This window comes from Lactuca saligna, chromosome 6 (genome assembly GCF_052625555.1).
Source record: "Lactuca saligna cultivar CGN05327 chromosome 6, ASM5262555v1, whole genome shotgun sequence".
NCBI classification, from domain to species: Eukaryota; Viridiplantae; Streptophyta; class Magnoliopsida; order Asterales; family Asteraceae; genus Lactuca; species Lactuca saligna.
Window position 1 is genome coordinate 16,152,241 of NC_136422.1, and position 20,309 is coordinate 16,172,549.

A 20,309-nucleotide genomic window follows, 5' to 3' on the forward strand; every position below is an offset into this window, starting at 1 on the left:
CAAAACAACAAGATGAATTTCAAGCTGATCATCTATGTGATTGCGGCTTACCATCTCGTGTGAAGATTTCAAGAACTCCTGACAACCATGGAAGAAAATTTAGGTAGTGTTTGTTTTTAGTCTACAGAGCTGCGAGACGTCTTCTGTCTGCGCCGCGCAGACCACGCGCAGACATTAGTCTTCGCAGACTGTTTGTTTTTTTGAAGACTGCAGACCTAAAAATGTCTGCGCGCCCTCTTCTTGGCGCAAATGTGGACCAGAGTCTTCTAACATCTTCAGACATCTTCTAGCTTAAAAAAACATATATATCTTTATTTTTTTAAAGTTTTTTTTTTAATTTATATTTTTTCCAACTTTATTAATGATAAACAATATGAAAAAAAAATTACAAAACTTAAAAAAAAACATTTAACGATACAAACATGATATTTTTAACAAATTTATAAATAAAAATTTATTATAATAATATTCGTTGAAGTTGTTTATATAAATATGAAAAAAAAATCATAATATATTCTTATATTTTTTTGCCAAAATTTTGTAAAACTTTATTTAATAGAGTATCATCAATTTCTCGAGAAAATATTTATCGTACGTTTTTAATAGATTTATTTGAAAAAATCGAAGTTTATTTCCATCTATTTATGTATCAAATTCTTTGATCACTAATTATAATGTTTAGTTATAACTTTGCAATCAAAGTTGTTGGTTTTTATCAAATATGTATATGAATTAATACCATTTTTATTTTTATTTTTTATATAATAATACATAAAAGTTAATCTAGATTCGTTATATATTTATAATAAAGTCGTAAAAATATATAAAAAATTCGCTTTGATGTTTTAAAAAATCAGTTTATTTAGATTTCAGTTTATTTTAATAGCCCGCAGATGTTAACAAAACAAACAGTCTTCTTTTTTCAGACTGCAGACGTTTGGTCCACATCTTCTACTGCAGAGGTCTACAGATGTGGTCCGCAGACTGCAGACATTTTGCCTCAGAAAAAACAAACAGTACCTTAGAGTTTGTCAAAACTCAATGGTAAATCAATATTGTTGAATATGTTGCAGGAGTTCTTGAAATCTTCACACGAGATGATAAACCGCAATCACATGGATGATCAGCTTGAAATTCATCTTGTCATTTTGAAGAATAAGATGAGGAAGAAGAAGCCATCGTCGATCGATCTAGGGTTTAGAATTAGGGGTAGAATCGTATGACACAGTTATAGTCTAATCGAATGTAGACAATATATGCACCATGCCACGTAGGTGCAACGTATTCAAGTCATATGCCAGGTGGATGCCACATAAACAAAAACATGTGATAGTCGGTCATATTACCCAAATGTGAACAAACAAAACAAGTTAGTTACCTTAATGTGTACGAAAAAAAAACATTAGCTATATATGGACAACTGAAATAGTTAGTTACCTTAATAAGTCATTTTCCCATATATGCACAATACCACGGTGCAACGTATTCAAGTCATATGCCAGGTGGATGCCACATAAGCAAAAGCAGGTGATAGCCAGTCATATTACCTAAATGTGAACAAACATAACAAGTTAGTTACCTTAATGTGTAAAAAAAAAGAACATTACCTATATATGGACAACTGAAATAGTTAGTTACCTTAATAAGTCATTTCCCCTTATTATTGTATAATATTCATCAACATGTATCTTTTTTCGTTGCTTTTGACTTTGCACACAAACTTTATGTGTTTCTCAGAATGCCCACACCTGATTTATTATTTACTCCCTTTTTTCATTTTTACTATTATCTTTCCGTTCCTTTTTCTTTTTCTTGTATTTTCTTTCGTCTTTCTTCTTCTTTTATTTTACTTCATTAATGTAAATTATTGTTTCACATAATATCCAAACAACCGGATAAAAAAATACATAGTCAAATATCATGCTTGAATACGAAAAAAAAATTAATAGCCCAAACAAATCAAACAGAAAACGTTACAAATAAAGATTTATAGAAAAACAAGTGCGTTCTACAGAGTCGATTTCATCAACTTCTAAAGAGACAAAACCCCAAAGACAACTTCGCCATTCTCAACAAGATATATGGAAGCTAGAAGGATTGGTACACTAGAAGCATCATTTAACCTTTACTACTTTACACATAGAACAAATTTGTAAGTAGCAATAGACACTAGGATTAATAGCGATCAACAGATAACCACGATTCAAACCCAATCCCAAAAACAATTTCATAAATCTCAACAATATACGTTAAAACACACCTTAATTATTGTTTGTTAAATTTTCCGATTTTTTCTTAATCGATGTTTTATTTTTCTAATCCTTATCTATTATCAATACAAAACCAGTTCCTACAAACAACCTCACAAGGCCAACTTACATGAACTAGATCATCTCAAAAAAACACTCGACAACATGAAAACTCAAGCATCTATCCACCACAACATCCCTGCTCTAAAAGAAATGATCCACAACACAAAAGAAAAGTGAATCACCATCTACAACAGCACAAATGCATCTCATTATGTAAATATTTGTATATGTAATAAACGTAACAAATGTGACCTGTGGTTCACCACGGACTCACCCACTAGTTTCTATTACTTGTCATTAGTTTGACATAATTTTAAAAAATGAAACGTTTAATACCCATTTATAGTCGATTATTGTTGTGTGGAGTGACAAGCCTATATACATGAGAATATTAGCATTTTAATGTTGTATGATATATGCAACATTATAGTTTATGCTTCAAAACCCTAAATTAGTGAAACACTGTGGCAAACACTCACCATTATTGGATCATTGATGTTAATCATAAACCTTCATTACAAAAAGACAAAAAAGAAAACATAGGTTTAGATCTCTACTAGAAAAGAAAAAAACATAGGTTTGATATATACCTCTTTAGATCTCCACCGGGGAAAAAAAAATGAACATGTCTATCTTCCCTTCTCTCTCTCATCTTTTACATGCTAGAAAAAAATGCAGTTTCAGATCTACATCTTTATGTTTTTGTATGTGTTTTATAGGCTATAATGTTGGTATTTCTTGATATATAGATGTGTCAAATTGTAGGTTTTGGGACGACAAAAGACATTTGGTACACTTTGGATGGGGTTATATATGGGTTTATGACGAATAAATGGAAGAGAAAGAGATATAAAGAGAGAGATTTTGTTGAAATTCATATGTTGTCCGTGATGAAGTCCTATTTTGTTTTTTAATTATAGATAAACAAATAAATAAGAAATGTATAAGGTTATCATAGTCTTTAGTCTTTTTAAGTCGATAAATATGCAAGTTTCAAACTAACTAATCGGAATGAAACAAAATATAAATACAAAACATTTTATTCGAGCAAACATGGACGGGCGATTCATGTAATTTACTCTATTGTTTATTAAACTTTAATCAAATTACCTAACATTAAACACTTATAAAATTATAATTGTAATCCATATCAGGCCTACTTTTTAGACTTTAGAGACAATGATCTAATGAATCTAAGGTTGGGCTTATCCATAAGCAAAATATGAGGCCCAAGATAAATAATTCGGAGCTCATTTAGGTCTAGGGTTTTACTTCCCTTCTGATCCTTTTAATAGTCTCTGCGCGTCTTCTTTCTCAAATTCGCCGCGTTGCCATCTCTGAAGACGAAGCACTTTGCCTCGCCTTTAACTCAGGTATGCTTGAGCAGATGCTTATCGAACATTTTCAATCATTACGCTATGTAATTCGCGAAAGATAGTAATTGGAGTTGTGTTTATTTGTGAAATTGTATTCATCGATGAGTATACGTCTGTACCTGTTGTGCTAAATCTATGTGAACTTTGAAGGTTCAGATCTCATTTTTGGAAGATTTATTTGTGAATGTTTAAGAATGTGTATTATCATGTTACGCAGTTGTAGTTTTCTCGTATTGTGTGAACGTTCTTGTCTGTTATCTATTCGTTGGCCTGGATTTATCCTGTGAATGCTGTTTTGCTTTGTTAACATTTATTGCCTCCTCACAATCAAATCAATAGGCGCTGTTTTTCTTACAAAACCTGTGCTTTTTCGGTGTATATACAAAAGGCCGATTTGCTTTGGTTTCATTAACAAAAGTTTTGGTTTTCCGTAGGCTTTAATCAATTTCTATAACATTCAAATTATTACTTTTTGCTATTTGAAACCATGAACAGCATTACCTAAACCCTTCCGAAGCGATAATGGTGTATTTGTTTATTTTCATTCGTTACAATTAACAAGATGTGATGTCTTTTGCAGAGTAACCATGGTTAAGCATAACAATGTCATTCCAAATGGTCACTTCAAGAAGCATTGGCAGAACTATGTCAAGACATGGTTCAACCAACCTGCACGCAAAACAAGGAGAAGAAATGGTCAGTTGTTTGCTATTATGAATTTTAACTTATACATATGTCAATGAGATTTTAAAATTTTACTCTTTTTGATGGAATACAGCTAGACAAGCAAAGGCTGTGAAAGATTTCCCAAGGCCAGCTGGAAAGCTTCGTCCCCAGGTTCATGGACAAACCCTGAAATACAACATGAAACTTAGGGAGGGAAGAGGATTTTCTCTCGAAGAGCTTAAGGTAAAGATAACTTATCACCATAACTTTGAGGGTTCAAAAGTGTAATTTGTAGTTATTTGAGGGTGTGAAGTGTAATTTACATTGTGTGTTGTAAACAGGCTGCTGGTATTCCTAAGAAGCTTGCTCCAACCATTGGCATTGCTGTGGATCATCGCCGCAGGAACCGTTCTTTGGAGGGTCTTCAAGCTAATGTCCAGAGGCTCAAGACATTCAAGGCTAAATTGGTCATTTTCCCAAGACGTGCAAGGAAGATTAAGGTAAATCTTTTTCCTTTTATGAAATTCATAACTTTTCTAATTTCAAGATCTAACAAATATAAATATTTTTATTCAGGCTGGTGACTCTACTCCAGAGGAGCTTGCAAGTGCTACACAGGTTCAAGGATCTGTGTTGCCAATTGTTAGGGAGAAGGCAGCTGCTGAGTTTGTGAAGGTGACTGAGGAGATGAAGTCATTCAGTGCTTATTCCAAGCTGCGTGTTGAGAGGACAAACAAACGCCATTTGGGTGCAAGGCTCAAGAGGGCAGCTGAAGCTGAGAAGGAAGAGAAGAAGTAGGGAGAGACTGTTTTTTGGGTATTATCATGGAAACTTATGTTGAACCAATTTTGGGTATTGTTTTGTTTGATATGTTGACATTTGGTATTATGTGTTTGGAATTGTTATGTTTTAGTTTTTGTAGCTGTGACATGGCTTCAGTTCTGTTGGCTTATTACCAAGGACAAATAGTATGCTTTTCATCTTTCTAAACAAAGTTTTTGAATCAGCCTTTTTTTAAAGGATACCACTGTATTTATAATTTTAACTCAAGTATTGCACCTATTAACTTTCAACTTATAGGTCTAACTGAATTATGACAAGCTTTGCCTCATGATGTTCGATGTGGTTTAACGATTACCTCATCACCCAATCATATTGGTCATACTCAATTGATTGAAACTTGAGAGGCCAATATGTACGAACAAATGGGATACCCTAAATTGTGTAACCTTTGAAACAATATACATTGATGGCTGAAAACCATTTATGAATTGGCACGTTGATGACTCAGGTAATCCACATTCTTAGAGGTCTTATGTATAAGTTTAGAGAAAAAATGAGGACCTATTGACCTAGAAGAAACCAAAACCTGAAATTGTTCCAAGGGAGATAACCTAGAGGACTTTTGGTAGTTAGAAGTTTCTTAATGAGTTTTGTTAACTGGTTTGTTAGAAAGACACTTTATTTTATCGTTTAGAGAGTTTTTGACCAGATGAGTGTGTTTTAAAATTTTATTTACCAAATAGGTGTAGTTTCAAAAATATTTACCAAATAGGTGTAGTTTCAAAATTTATAGGATTTTTTTTTTTTTTTTTTTTTTTTTTTTTTTTTTTTTTTTTAAATTAATGTTTATCAAAGTTGTTTAAAAAAACAATTTTTTTTTGAAAAAAATAATAATGCTTGTTTAGTCAAAAACTTCACTTGAACAACTAAACAATGATAAATATCATGAAAAAGAAGATTTTGATTTTTTTCCAAATGAAGTTTAAAGCGTGTTAAACGTATCCAAAGTCCTAACACATGTTTGTATTTTCGTTAATTATTATTCTAATTCTGAAGCATAGTAATTGGTTTTTTATTGCTTAAATTAATAGTATATATTTTATTTTCTTATTAACGGTTATATAATTAGAGTTTTTCTAATTCATTTCTTAAATAATAGAATGATGAACGGTTTAAATTAATAAATAAATAAAATACAAAATAAATTACATAATAGAAAGGGAGATTACATTTTATGAATATATGTTTTATCATATTTAGGAACGAAACGGATTATCATCACAAAAATGTTACTGTTAAATACAATATACATTTTTAGTTGTATGCTATAATATTATTATAATTGATATCATTTTGTATTTGAAATCATAAAATTAAACATAATAAAAGTATAATGGAGGACTAACGATTATCTATTGATAAAATAAAATTGCTTAACTTTTAACATGTGAGTTTATATAATTGTCATTCTTATCTTTGAAGTTTAATTTTTTATATAATAACATCTCTCATACATTTTTGTTTGTTGATTTCTTAATATATTAATATATCATATGCTCAGATAAAAAATTACTGAATTACTATAAGATATTATAAAAGAAAAAATATTTGTAAATAAATTTGGTAGACATGAATAAAAAAAAAAATTAAAGAACATAAGAAATAGAATAAAAGCTGGAAATTTAAGAAAATTATATAAAATTATAAACATATACCTATTTGGTAAATATTTTTAAAACTACACCTATTTGGTAAATATTTTTTTTAAAAACACTTCTTTGGTTGAAGTAATTAAGGTATTTTTATTGGTTGAAGTTGTGTTGTTTTCTAAAAAAGACAATAATAAAGTTACTTATAGGTTGACTTTTGATAAAAATGTCTATGAGGTGTCAAATGGACATTTAATAACATCTTTTTTTAAGGCTGTTTGTGACATGTATTGCTGGTCTACGACTTCTGTCCATCTTTATTTCAAACCTCCCAACCCATATCATATGTAAACCCTATATTTCTCAACCCATTCAATCCTTTCAATTTTTAATTTTAAAACAAATACACACTAATTAAAATTATTCAAAATTAATTAACAAAAACATACAAAATTAATTCACAAACTAATAAAAAAAACATACAAACACAATTTGATATAAATTTTAAAGCTTGAGGTACAATTAAATAATATAAACACAATTATATATGTTCTTGCATTGTTTTGTAAAATAAAAAATAGACCAAAGAAAGGGAAAAAAAGAATAAAGAAAAGGACATAAAACAAAAAAATGACAGCTTTAAACATCACATGTTAGAATGAAAATCAAATAATGTTGGGGACATATTCTCGCATACATTAATCACAATTCACAAAATGATGGGTTCGGACATGTCTGTAGTAGACAGGACTCATGTGCTTAAGAGTGTCGAGATGATTATTGTGGATAGTTTGTGTCTTTGTGATTTTAGACTTGAAGGAGTTGGGTCTTTTATGAGGACATGATTTCATATAGGAGGATGCTGATGCATAAGAGTGGCTCTTTGGTTCAACATTGTTTTGTACGCGTATTTCTTTATAAGTCTGACATTTGTCTCGTCTTTATCGTATGCATGTATCTGCTAGTATTTGATCCAATTTCATGGTGAACGTTTGTTGCATGTATTGCTAGTATTTGATCCGATTTCAAGGCATACGTTTGTTGCATGTATTACTGATAGTATTCGCCTATATTGTTCGTACTTGTGGCCCTCTTAGGGTGACCTATGTTCCTATGAGTTTGCTCTTTGCTTCCTTTCTTATTGTTGCTATTTGCTAACACAGTGTGGATTCTTACAATGTGAATGTATTTAACATTAAACAATTTTATTTATATTTGGATTATTTATACCTTCTTTTCCCCTTATCGCAAGCACAAAACAGCATCAACATTACCGGAGTCATAATCACAAATGACTTGCGTATAAAATTTATTTAATAATTCAATTATTTTTCTATTCTTAATGATGAACTTAAGTTTAGTATGCATGTAATCATGTTTGATGAGAAGAATTTTTTATTTTCTTTCCTGTTACTCCATTCTTACGAGACTAGGTTGCTTCTTGGTTCTTGTTTGAATGATGGTGCTAACCACTCGACGTAACGTCAACTTGTAAATTTGAGAACAAAATGTCAACCTTCATATTTTAATATCAATGTTAGAATATGATCAAGAAATCATATATATATATATATATCTTTAATGATAAAACTATAAGTATTATAAAATCTCAAATCCGGTCTCAACCATTTAACCCATTCCAAAAGTTTTAGGGCTAGTTTCATCTAATTGTAAAAGTTGTATTGCTATAAAATATATACGTTTGAGATCTTTCTTGGAAGTGCTTTTCGTGTCCTCTAGGCACCCTGCATAATCACTACTAGTGTAAGCTATCAAAACAATACTTGCCTTGGTATACATAATTGCCAAAATCGAGTGCCTTTTACGTATCTTAACACCTTTTTTTTTTGCAGCCATAGGATAAAAGCTCTTTAGGTTGAGACATATGTAACTAAATAATCGAGTCCGAGTGAGTTGCTTATAAAAGGCATCATGGTGCAAATAATCATTCATGTGAAAAATCGAAAAACCATTCAAGTTGATTTAAAATTCCTCTAGGGGAATTGCACAATAACTAAAATTTATCTTTCTACTCAATTCAATGTAGAATGTACCAAAAATGGAAAGAAAAACATATGTGCAATAACCCTCATGCAATTCTTACAACCATCTTGTTCTTCTTTCCAGCAGACAACAACAGAACTTTCCCATCCACAATATCATCAACACTAATCTTCTTTCCTTCATTATCAACTCTCCCATTATTCAAATACAATCCACCTTGCTTCAACAGCCTCCTTGCAGCCGATTTACTCTCAATCAATCCAGTAGAAACTGATAAATCAACAACACCAAGATCCAAAACCTCATCATAACTCAAAGAACAAGAAGGAACATCTTCAGCAATACCCTCGATCGTCTTCCAATCCAATCGGGTCTCAGACCCTGGTTTCAAAGCCTCAGTAGCCTTAATCGCCTCCTGTAATCCGTCTTCCCCATGAACAAATCTCGTCACCTCTTCAGCCAACCTTTTCTGTGCAGAATTCTGCAAATACCCGGTTGATTTCATCTCGATTTCAATCTCCTTGATCTCATCCAAGCTCAAAAAAGTAAGAATCTTTAAGAACCTGACAACATCGGAATCAGGAATTGAGAAGAAATACTGGTAGAATTTGTAAGGTGATAACATCGATGGTGAAAGCCAGATTGCCCCGTCTTCTGATTTCCCGAATTTTGTGCCGTCGGATTTTAGTAACAGAGGGAATGTGAGACCATAAGCAGAATCGGATTGATGAAGCTTTCGAATTAGTTCAGTTCCAGCAGTGATGTTTCCCCATTGATCTGATCCACCGATTTGAACTGTGATGTTTTCGGTTTTGAACAAGTGAACGAAGTCGTAGCCTTGTAAGAGCTGGTAAGTGAATTCGGTGTAGCTTAGACCTTGATCGGAGGCTTCTAATCTTCTTTTAACACTTTCTTTAGCCATCATTGTGTTAACCCTAGCAAATCTTCCGACGTCTTTCAAGAAATCGAGCAACTTCACGTCTTTCCACCAATCGTAATTGTTCAAAACCTTGATTGAATTGTTATCGGTTGATATATGCCCGAGGACTTTCAGGATTATATCGGAGATACCCGCGATGTTTCGTTCTAGGGATGCAATATCGAGTTCAGGGCGTTCGAGGGACTTACCGGATGGATCACCGACCCGACCGGTGGCGCCTCCAACGAGGGCGACGGCGGAGTGGCCGCATCGGAGGAACCATGACAATACGATGATGCCGATAAGGTTACCAAGGTGGAGACTTTCGGCGGTAGGGTCGAAGCCGCAGTAGACCCGAAGAGATGAATCTGTGCAAATTGAACGGAGGTTATCGCCGGTGATGGCTTCAAGTAGGCCTCTTTCTTCAAGTATTTCGATGACGTTGGAGCGACTGGTGTGGGATTGCTCTTGGGTTAATTGTGAAGAGCAGAATTTGCGGGTCAATTGGTAATGCCGTCGGTTGTTGGAGTGTAGGGTTCGTTTGTTGGGTATCGATCGGATGAAATGCGATTGAAACAGAGAGGAGGAGACTGGGATTTTGTATGTGGGTTTAAGGATGAAGAAGGTTGTTTTCAGCATGGAGGCAGCCGCCGCCGCCATTGATGTATGCTGTGCCGCTGTGTAGAGCAAAGAGTCGAAGAAGGAGTGGCCGGAGGTCTAAATCCAGATAAGATAATACACTTGTATTTTGGCCACCAAAGATTTCATTTTGATAAAATGGACACTAAACAAAATTATTTAAAAGTTTTGGGCATTATACTTTGAATAATCTACAAAATTATAGCTTCAAATAATGATTTTTTTTTGGATTGCTATAACCGGATAAAAATTTGAAATATAATAACAAGAAATACAAGTATGATTTAAACTGTAATGCTATAATAGGAAGAAATGGAAGTAGCATAACTTTTGCTACCATTGTATATATTTTACAAAATATGATGTTGTAATAGGAAGAAATAAAAGTAGAATGTTGTAATAAACAAATCAATGAAAGTATATCTAGCATTCAACTCTTTATGCACTCTAACTTCGTGCGAGAGAACCCAATATCTGTGACAAAAACAAATTATAACAAATTTGTTTTATAAATTACAAGATATCATATAGAAAAACAAATCATCATCAACAAATTAGGTTGGTTTAAGGTTAGCCGAGAATGAGAAATCGTCATCTGTCATGGCTCTCGAAGAATAAGCATCTCCATCACTTGCATAAGACGAATACTCTTCATCACTACCTCTCTCCTTCAACTCACTAATCTTCTCAATAGCCATCTTCAAATCCCACCTTTTTTCAATACTCCATTCACAACAACACATTCCAATCTTTAAAAGCTTCAACATCTCCCCTTCACAGTTCTTCGTCCCTTTCATTTCTTTATCAAACACTTCACCCGTCCACTCTTCTCGAACCACCGAGTTTACCCATGTCTCCAAATCCGAACTCCCACCCTTCCCTTGTTTCAAATAGTTCGCCGGAAACTTCCCCGTCAACATCTCTAGAATCAGGATTCCGAGGCACCAAACGTCTGTCTTGGTGGTGGTCCGATCATGGCGGGTGAACTCCGGCGACTTGTAGGCTACCATGAACTCTTGACTGTGGTGCTTGTTGACTACCGGGGTTAGACCGTAATCTGCTAGAAGGGGATTGAAGGTTTTGTCGAGAAGCACGTTGGATGATTTTAGGTGGCCATGGGGTAGTGATAGGTTAGGAAGCTCCTCGTAGAGATAATCAAGCCCTTGAGCTACACCCTTTAATATTTTTAACCGTGTTGGCCAGTCTAACCCTGGCTCATTTGGCTTTCGTTTACCTATAATTTTCGAAAACAACGATGAAGTTTAATATAAACCTACCAATAATAAGACATTTCACAAGAGACTGAAAATAATGTCAATAGGACAGAAAATTTATTTTTTCCATTCCTTAAAAAATGTTGGAGAAGGATGGGAATGGGGCAAAATGTATTTTTTTTTTCATTCCAAGTGCTTTTGAGGTCGTTTAGGTCTTTTACACAAACGAAATATCAAACAGATTCTATGTCCCACCCTTTTTGGCCCGACAAAAGATCGCAATTTTTATCCCATCAATATTAGTTTTGGTCCCACTCTAATGCACAACAAATGGAGTACATGTCATGTCATGTCATAAGTAATAAATAGGGTAAGTTGTGTAAAATACCATGGAGATGACTAGCCAAGCTACCATTTTCCGCAAAATCCGTGATCAAAAGTTTTTCATCTTTCTTGTAATAAAAGGCCACAAGGGGAAGCAAATTAGGGTGAGAGAGGTTTCCAAGCCTCCTCATATGATCATAAAATCCTTCTTTTTTCACATTGTTCATTTCCGTAAACCTCTTAACCACCACCGCGGGACCACCCATCAATGACGCCTTATACGACGATCCAAAGCTCCCGCCGCCCAAAACCTCAGCCGAGGCCCGTAAAAGGTCTTGTAAGTCGAACCGCTCTCTATCACCCCTCACAAACTGAAGTTTTCCGCCGTTTTCGCTTCGTTTAGGGTTCTTTTCTTCATCTTCTTCATGGTGGTGCATTTGAATTTCATTTGTGTTGAATTTGTATGGATTGTTGTTGAGTTTTGTTGTTTGTTGGTATTTGTAATTATTTTTTGGTTTTGTTTTGGATCGAATAATAAGTAAAGAGAGTACAATGATGGCTAGAACTATGATGATGGCGACAATCGCGATGATGAAGGTTTTTAGAGTGTGTTTGTTCTTTGAGATTTTACAAGGGTTGGTAAGTGGTTCACCACATAAATTGTTACCTACATTGACCAGGTAAAATAGTTAAAAGTTGTAACTAACAAATAAAACATTAAATATGATATTAATATAACTTACAATTAAAACATAGAAATCCACATATAACAACATAGAAAGCACGTATAATAATATAATATTTCATTTAGTATAATATTAAATATTAAATCGACATATTATAATCATGCCATTTTAAAAATGATTGATAGAATCGAATTAGACGCGCACTAACTGAGAGCAACGTGCATGGCACTTTCCAAGCTTTTATTCTATGGTGTTAAGTTTGAGATAAAAAAATCCTTCAACTTTTTATCACTTTGAATAAAGAAAACATAACATTTACTTTATAACAAAGGTACATTTTAATTCGACCGTCACTTGATTATTTTATCCAAAAAATATTTGATAGTAACCGACTGATTTAGATTTTAGAGGAGTCAAGAATAAATTAGACTTCTAAATATGATATTTGTATATGATATCAAATAGTATGAATCAGACCCAATAAGAACTAAGAAGAAATATATCAAACAACACTAACTTTGTTACTATAGTATCATAGTTATCAACACGCCGTAACATTTCATAATTTCCACAAATAACCATCACTTTCGCAAAAATTAATTTTAAGGTCATTTTATAAAGATTTTACTCATTTCTATATACACTTTTTATCATTTATCATATATCATTGTAATTGTAGTTTCGTTAAAAAAAATAATAATTAAAAAAAAACATTTGAAAACGAATAGAAGGCACTTACCTGCAAACGAGGTTGCATTCTGGTTCATGAGCCCACGTGGTATTGGCCCATTAAGTCGATTGTTGGCAAAATTCACCTTCAAGCTTTTCTGTTCAAAATTCGGTATCTCACCTTCAAATTCATTATCCTGCATCTGCAAATCAACAAGAATGCTCATCCCTGTAAGCGATTCAGGAATCCGACCACTAAATTTGTTACTCTGAACTTCAATTTTCCTCATCGAACTCATTCCAGCAAACAAATCGTTCCCAATCACCCCTGAAAAGTTGTTGTTCGATAAATAAATACTCCTCAACAGCCCAATTTTCCTCACATCAGGCATCGATCCTCCAAAACCATTGTTCGCAAAACTCAGGGTTCGAATGCTTGGTATTTCAGACAAAATGTCCATGTCGATTGTCCCTGTTAACCCCATGTTCTCGAGCTGTAACCCTAATACACTCCCGTTTTTCCCGCAGATAATTCCGGTCCAGTTCTCTTTGTCCAGATTACACGGTTCAACATTTGGGTTCCAGTCGGATAGCGGTTTCGGGTTTCCGAGTGAGTTCTTGAACGCGATGAGGTTGGTGATGTCGGTGGTGTCAGATAACACAGTTGTGAAGAGGAAAAACGCGAGTAAGAGCCATTTTTTTGAGGCCATGGTGGCCGGAGGTTGAGAGAGGAGGTGGAAGTGCAGAGGGATGGCTGAAATATTGAAGGATATGGAGATGAAGACATTTGAGATGGTGACATTGACGAAGTCGTTTGGATGATTAGCTGTTGATGAATGAAGGCCGGCTTTGAGATTTGAGATGATTTTGCCAGTTTTATGCAACTTACAAGTCCAAGTGTCAAGGAGTTAGGGTTGTTTTAATAAAAAGAAAGAAAAAACAAATAAAATCCAGGTTTGACTATATGCAACGTGTAAATGATTCTTATTATTTGGAATGTTCTTTTCATCTTGATGAGTTTCAAGGTTTGTGGTTACTGGGTAGGGGCCAAATTTGGTGTATACAAAAATCTTATACCTGTTTATTCAAAAAAAAAAAAAAAAAAAAAAAAATATATATATATATATATATATATATATATATATATATATATATATATATATATATATATATATATATATATATATATATATATATATACTACCAGTGTACCCGCGCAAAGCGGCGGTGTGTGTAAATTCTTTCGGTAATATGTTTCCTCTATAAAAATGTTATGTTACAAAAGAAAGTACATGTCGAAGACAAAATAATCAAACTATGGTTTAATTTGGGAGATGAAGTCATTTTTTGTTCCTGGACGGTAAGCTTTATAGCAGAGGAGGGAACAAAAAGGTATATACGAGTGAAGGGATATTTGAATCAACATGCTAAATTTAAGGATATCTAAAAGGGTTCAAAATTTGAATGAATCCGGGATTTGAGGGAACCACATCAAATTGCTGAGAAATATAAGGAGATTTGATGATAAATATTTGAATTCAAAATTTGGTTGAAATTTAATATTATTTTATTAATGGTTACTTGTACTATCAGCTTCATCATTTGGACGTCTTAAAAAAATATTATTATTATAATCAATATATTTTTAGAAATAGTTAGATTTCTTTTATAAGATAGTAAATATATATATATATATATATATATATATATATATATATATATATATGTGTGTGTGTGTGTGTGTGAGAGAGAGAGAGAGATAGCATGCTATATGAGTTATTTAACGTTTAAGGTTATATATATATATAAACTTTCCACAATATGGAGGAAAATAGATTCCTCCAAAAATTTGATGAAAAACATTCATTTTCATCAAAAAAAGTGACAAATTACAAAATACCTCTTATACTTATCAGAAAATGTGACATCCGAATTTTGAGGTACTTTGAAACTATTTTCTTTTATATTGAGGGCTTACACGATGTGGTGAAGGACCACCACGATGTGCAGTGACGGAGCTTGAACATATAGTTAGGGGGGGGGGGGGGCGAAAGTAAAAAAATCTAAAATAAACGTTCTTACAATTTTTTTTTTCCAGCATTTAAACACCAAAATACCTAAAGTTACCATTCTTACATATAAAAAAACCAAATTTTTTAACAATTAAACATCAAAAATACCTAAAAAAGAATTATAATTCAGCCCGACGACCTTTATGACCTTTAAAATCATCAATTACCGACTTCGAATCAATGTTTTCAGCAATTTCCCTTTCAATGTAAACCACCAAATTGTTTGCGAGAAAGTCATCCGACATCTTATTGCGGAGGCGGTTCTTGAATATTTTCATGCAGAAAATCCCCATCTCTGTTGTTGCGGTAGAAACGAGAAGTGTCAAGATTAACCGAACCACTCTATCAAGCAAATAATACGTCTCATGTTTCTGAGTTTCCACAAGTCCCTTGCATAGGTCAGCAATAGTTGATACACCACTTAGCCTAGGATTCTTTGTCATATCAATATTAAAAATCTCCAATTGATATCGTAATTGAATTCTCTCTTGCTCCGTAAAATCTTCAGGATATACTTCTCAACAAGAAAACAAATCTGATCAATGTTAATCACTTTAGGGTATTCTTTTGAAACTAAAGTAGAACTAAGACGTAACAACTCCATCGCCTGATCATTAAATCTACTATTCAACTCATGTAATTGTTTATCCAATGTGGATGGAAACAAATTCACTCGATAAAAATGATCAAAAGTAACATGATTATCTGTTTTTCGAGACCGATATCAAGTAGAAGTATAAGCATTCATATCTGGCATATCTATTTGATGTTTCTCACAAAAAAATTGTACCTGTGCAAGTAAAGAATCCCACCCGTTGTTTCTGAAATCATTTAGACCCTCCTTTGTTGCTGAAACTAACTCCATGGCATTAAGAATATCTTGGGATTTCTTTTGTAGAGCTTGAGAAAGTATATCAGTTTTTCCCATTAGTTCCTTCATCAGGTGAAGAATAAACACAAACTCAAATGATTTCAGGTAACAATAAGCTGCATCAGCATCTCGGTGTTGAGAATAAGTAGCAGATACGTCATCAATTATTCCTTGGAGCACAACACTAGTACAATCAAACATGTTAAGCAAAACTACAAACAAAACGAAGATGAGAACCCCAATGTGTATCACCAACTCTTGTTAATGTCCCAACTTGATTCAATCCTTTGCCTGATTCAATTTCACCAAGTTCCAATAAATGCTCAGTCTCAGTTGCCTTTGCCTTTTGTAACTCATCATGACACATACTAGAAGCACAAACAACATTAATTATAAAAATTAAGTTTGAAAAAAATTGGTGTACAGGAATAATTTCTCTTGAAGCAGCCACCACTGCTAGTTGTAATCTATGAGCAAAGCAGTGATCATAATACGCATAAGGACAATCCTTAAGAACAAGTGTTTGTAATCCATTCCATTCCCCTCTCATATTACTAGCACCATCATACCCTTGACCACAAATTTTACTAACATCAAACTGATAGTGTAAAAGTAGTCTCCACATATTTGTTTTCAAGGTTAACGATAACGTATCCTTGACATGAACCAAATCCAAAAATCTTTCCCGAATGATCCCTTCTACGTCAACAAATCTCAAAACTATGGCCATTTGCTCTTTTTTAGACTCATCTCGTGACTCATCAACCATGACACAAAAGTATGAATCCCCCACTTCACTACGAATATGTTTTCGAACTTTATTTGCAATAATACTAAGAATCTCTTTTTGAATTTCTCCAGAAGTATACTTTGAATTATAAAGAGCTTTCTCTAATATAACATTTGCAACTTCATCATTATAAGATGCTAGAAGTTTTAGTAGTTGGAGAAAATTACCACGATTTTTGGAATTAGGACTTTCATCATTTCCGCGTAAAGCACAAGCTTGGAATGTTAACCAACGAACTGTGTCAATGGAAGCTTTTAATTGTAAACGATTCTTCAATATTTGCGCCTCATTTTGCTTCCCTATAATATTTTCAATGTGTGCTTCTTGGTTCATCAAGTTTTCAGCGAATGCAACTGCATTTCTATGTTGTGAACAACCAATGTGTTTCAAGAATGCACAAATTTTCCTGTCATTAACTTTTTTCCAATTATCAAATCCTTTAACAGTAAATGCATCATAACCATGACACACACTTGGTTTATCGTTAAATATATAACAAATAAAACAATAAGCTGAGTGTGTTGTTGGAGAATATTCTAACCAATTAGGGAAAATGTTTGTTAAGTGTGTCAGACCCAACAAATAATGGGGTACGATATACTCCAAAAGAATCCCACTATATTGCACTAAAAGGTAGTACAAGGCAAGCATGGTCGATCCACAGAGACACGGGACAAGTGTTTATACATTTTTGCGTAAGGTACAAAAATGGTCACATAATGGGGGGAATTTATAAACAATGATTTAAACTATAGAATAAAGCAATAAGTAAATGACTGATTTAATGAAGTAGATTCAAGATTTGTAAGGACTCCAACTCCATGCAAGACAAATTAGCAATGTGATTCCAAGGATGAAATGATATTTGTTTAATTCTATCTAAATTGGTACATGGAAATGCACCTCCCATTCACCACATTGATTAACCAAAATAAGCTCTTTGATTAATCCTAACCTTACCAATCTAATCTAAACAAGCTCTTAGAATTAGGTTGAAAGATTGAATTAAACTTTATGTGAATGTTCCCAACAACACTCAATACTCCTCATAAGCCCGGGAGCATAAGAATGTGTGAATAAGATTTACACTAAATTCATTCAATAGAAATCAGTTTAGTGCTTGTTACCTAATCCAATTTACAAAACAATTACAGATTTTGCAATTAGATAACTTGAATGATCTAACCCTAATTCAAATGGCCAATAAGAATCACAATTAGAATCAAACATTCGATTGAAAAAAAAGCAAATTCACTAGATAGAAAATTAAAAGAAAACATCAAGTCATATGATTGAAATCACAACTAGTAGTCAAGACATAAAGTTGGATAATCTAGGGTTCTAGCCACTCATGACTAGAACAAGATCACAAATCTAGAAAATAAAATTAAAGTTCTTACAAAATGAAATCAAATGTTCCCAAGTGTTAATCAACTTCTAAATCCTCAAGAAATTCGCCTTCTCCACTCCAAAAGTCGAATTCCCTAAGTAAAAAGTCGGTTCCCCTTTTAAGAATGGTGAAAAACTACTTTAAAACCCACATTTACGTTTACACGGCCCGCGTAAATTAACACTGTCATTTACATGGACCGCGTAAACGCAAAAATATACTGCACATAAATCTACGTTTACATAGCCCGCGTAAACGCAAGGCTTGCATTTACACGACCGTGTAAATCTTCGTAAAGCCAAAATCTTCATTTCTTTGATATCTTGCTCCTCGGTGCTCCGCAAGTCCTGAAATTTTGTCCCCAACTTTTATTTACCTCCTCCAACAATATCCTACCTCCAAAAGTCCTTGAAATATCACAAAATTATTTGAATGAAATTGCCTCATGAAAAATCCCGAAAAACATGCAAAATGTTTGAGTTTAAGCCTATATGCAATGTACTTTTATGAAATAAAGCTACAAAATGGGTACATGAAATGCACCTAACAATGTTGAACCAAGAGTATTGGAATCTACGAGGATGTTTCTTTGATCCTTTAGCATGATACTCTCTAAGACGTATTTGGAAAGGTCCTAAAGTCATATAAGCGCGTCTTACTTCTTCTCTTAAATTAACCAGATAATCCCACATTTGTTTCCGTATAGCAGGATCTCTTTCTAGCTGCTTAAGATCCACCTCATTAGGATTTGATTGTTTGGCTTCAGAAATGTCATTCTCTTGTTGATTTCTATGTTGTTGTGGTTGTGGCCCACTTGTTGAAGCTTTTTGACGTTTACTCTCATGATTTTCGTTAAGTGTTTCTTCATCATCACCCATTCTTTTGAAAAAAGAATGAATGGTTTTCATCTTGCCCATTGTATCTATAAAAAAATGCAAAATGTATGAACAATTCATTCAAAATCTACCAATTAACTTTAATTTCTGCAAAACAAAACATATAACATTGTTTAAGATTCTAATTTCTTGATTCCAAATTCCAACAACAATAAAATGGAGGAACAATTCAAATTAATTAACAATCTCAGCTCTTTTAAGACAAACAACAAGCAATTAGAGGAACAAATCAACAATCTTAGGTCATTTGGACTCTTGGACAAACAAGAAGCAATTGAAGGAACAAAGTGTGTGAAATCATTTGACTATGTGAACACTAAACTGTGAAATTCCCACAAGACCAAAACAAGCAATTAAGAAAATTTACAAATGGAGACTAAACAGTGAACAAGATTACACGAAGGAAAACATAACATTGTTTGAGATTCTAATTTCTTGACTTTTTGATTTTTCTTCCAAATTACACAATAACACAAAGTCACAAAGGAAGAACATAACTTACAGAATGAAGAACACAAAGGAAGAAAAAAAATTTACAAATGGAGACTGAAGATTTTTCTTCCTGATTTTTCTGCTAGCTGCTGTCGCATGCTGTGTTGGCGTGCCGACTGCTGCGTCTGCTGTGGTCTGTGGAGGCCGCCGGAGGCGGAGTGGGCGTGAGGCACTGAGGTGTCCGACAACTAGAACAGCGACCAATGAATTAATGAAGAACATATTCAAGTATTCAACGGATTGACGGAAGATGAGGATTGGGATTTGGGGTTCGATACTTCAATTCGTCGTAAGTCCTTCATGAGTTCACTTCATTTCGAATTGGGCAGGAGGGGCCAAAGCCCATTTTCCATACTACAGGGCCTATGTCTTGAAAAATTATACATAGTTGGACTACTTCTAACCCAAAATTCAGGGGGGGGGGGGGGAAGACCCCTCCTGGCCCTAAGAAAGATGTGTCCCTGACGACGTGGCAGGTCAAGATTAAACACATGTTTCATTTTAACCGTCACGACGTGGAAGCATGAGGCCACGATGTGGCAGCAACCTTATGGCAA

General features: G+C 33.7%; 5 protein-coding genes across 5 annotated transcripts; 1 reads left to right on the forward strand and 4 right to left on the reverse strand.

Annotated features, from left to right (window-relative positions):
* The first annotated feature begins 3,574 nt into the window (after nt 1–3,574).
* On the forward strand, nt 3,575–5,275 carry LOC145000953 (large ribosomal subunit protein eL13z-like). Its single transcript, XM_078960255.1, has 5 exons — nt 3,575–3,685; nt 4,269–4,384; nt 4,467–4,597; nt 4,696–4,854; nt 4,931–5,275. Exons 2-5 carry the CDS (start codon nt 4,276–4,278, stop codon nt 5,150–5,152), a joined length of 621 nt encoding a protein of 206 aa, XP_078816381.1. The 5' UTR covers nt 3,575–3,685; nt 4,269–4,275; the 3' UTR covers nt 5,153–5,275.
* Nucleotides 5,276–8,734: 3,459 nt separating this feature from the next.
* Nucleotides 8,735–10,414, reverse strand: EMB2768 (Tyrosyl-tRNA synthetase, class Ib, bacterial/mitochondrial). The gene has a single exon (XM_078958978.1). It carries the CDS (start codon nt 10,367–10,369, stop codon nt 8,876–8,878), a length of 1,494 nt encoding a protein of 497 aa, XP_078815104.1. The 5' UTR covers nt 10,370–10,414; the 3' UTR covers nt 8,735–8,875.
* A 326-nt stretch (nt 10,415–10,740) lies between these two features.
* LOC144999815 (pollen receptor-like kinase 4) lies at nt 10,741–14,174 on the reverse strand. Its single transcript, XM_078958977.1, has 3 exons — nt 13,312–14,174; nt 11,951–12,553; nt 10,741–11,582 (listed from the first exon to the last, which is right to left on the reverse strand). The coding sequence occupies exons 1-3, from the start codon at nt 13,949–13,951 to the stop codon at nt 10,903–10,905; spliced, it is 1,923 nt and encodes a 640-aa protein (XP_078815103.1). The 5' UTR covers nt 13,952–14,174; the 3' UTR covers nt 10,741–10,902.
* Nucleotides 14,175–15,432: 1,258 nt separating this feature from the next.
* Nucleotides 15,433–16,385, reverse strand: LOC145002330 (uncharacterized). The gene is made up of 3 exons (XM_078961625.1): nt 16,104–16,385; nt 15,829–15,920; nt 15,433–15,739 (listed from the first exon to the last, which is right to left on the reverse strand). The coding sequence occupies exons 1-3, from the start codon at nt 16,383–16,385 to the stop codon at nt 15,433–15,435; spliced, it is 681 nt and encodes a 226-aa protein (XP_078817751.1).
* Nucleotide 16,386: 1 nt separating this feature from the next.
* LOC145002331 (uncharacterized) lies at nt 16,387–19,974 on the reverse strand. Its single transcript, XM_078961626.1, has 4 exons — nt 19,798–19,974; nt 19,332–19,347; nt 18,908–19,286; nt 16,387–17,380 (listed from the first exon to the last, which is right to left on the reverse strand). The coding sequence occupies exons 1-4, from the start codon at nt 19,972–19,974 to the stop codon at nt 16,387–16,389; spliced, it is 1,566 nt and encodes a 521-aa protein (XP_078817752.1).
* Nucleotides 19,975–20,309: the final 335 nt, after the last annotated feature.

Coding starts and splice junctions, on each gene's coding strand:
- LOC145000953 (XM_078960255.1), top strand. CDS start 4,276: ATGGTTAAGCATAACAATGTCATTCCAAATGGTCACTTCAAGAAGCAT. Junction 4,385..4,466: donor CAAAACAAGGAGAAGAAATG/GTCAGTTGTTTG, acceptor GATGGAATACAG/CTAGACAAGCAAAGGCTGTG. Junction 4,855..4,930: donor GACGTGCAAGGAAGATTAAG/GTAAATCTTTTT, acceptor ATTTTTATTCAG/GCTGGTGACTCTACTCCAGA.
- EMB2768 (XM_078958978.1), bottom strand. CDS start 10,369: ATGGCGGCGGCGGCTGCCTCCATGCTGAAAACAACCTTCTTCATCCTT.
- LOC144999815 (XM_078958977.1), bottom strand. CDS start 13,951: ATGGCCTCAAAAAAATGGCTCTTACTCGCGTTTTTCCTCTTCACAACT. Junction 12,554..13,311: donor GAATGCAACCTCGTTTGCAG/GTAAGTGCCTTC, acceptor TGGTCAATGTAG/GTAACAATTTATGTGGTGAA. Junction 11,583..11,950: donor CTTGGCTAGTCATCTCCATG/GTATTTTACACA, acceptor CGAAAATTATAG/GTAAACGAAAGCCAAATGAG.
- LOC145002330 (XM_078961625.1), bottom strand. CDS start 16,385: ATGTTTGATTGTACTAGTGTTGTGCTCCAAGGAATAATTGATGACGTA. Junction 15,921..16,103: donor GGGATTCTTTACTTGCACAG/GTACAATTTTTT, acceptor TTTAATGATCAG/GCGATGGAGTTGTTACGTCT. Junction 15,740..15,828: donor ATTTGTTTTCTTGTTGAGAA/GTATATCCTGAA, acceptor AAAGAATCCTAG/GCTAAGTGGTGTATCAACTA.
- LOC145002331 (XM_078961626.1), bottom strand. CDS start 19,974: ATGTTCTTCATTAATTCATTGGTCGCTGTTCTAGTTGTCGGACACCTC. Junction 17,381..18,907: donor TCTTGGTTCAACATTGTTAG/GTGCATTTCATG, acceptor AGTTAATGACAG/GAAAATTTGTGCATTCTTGA.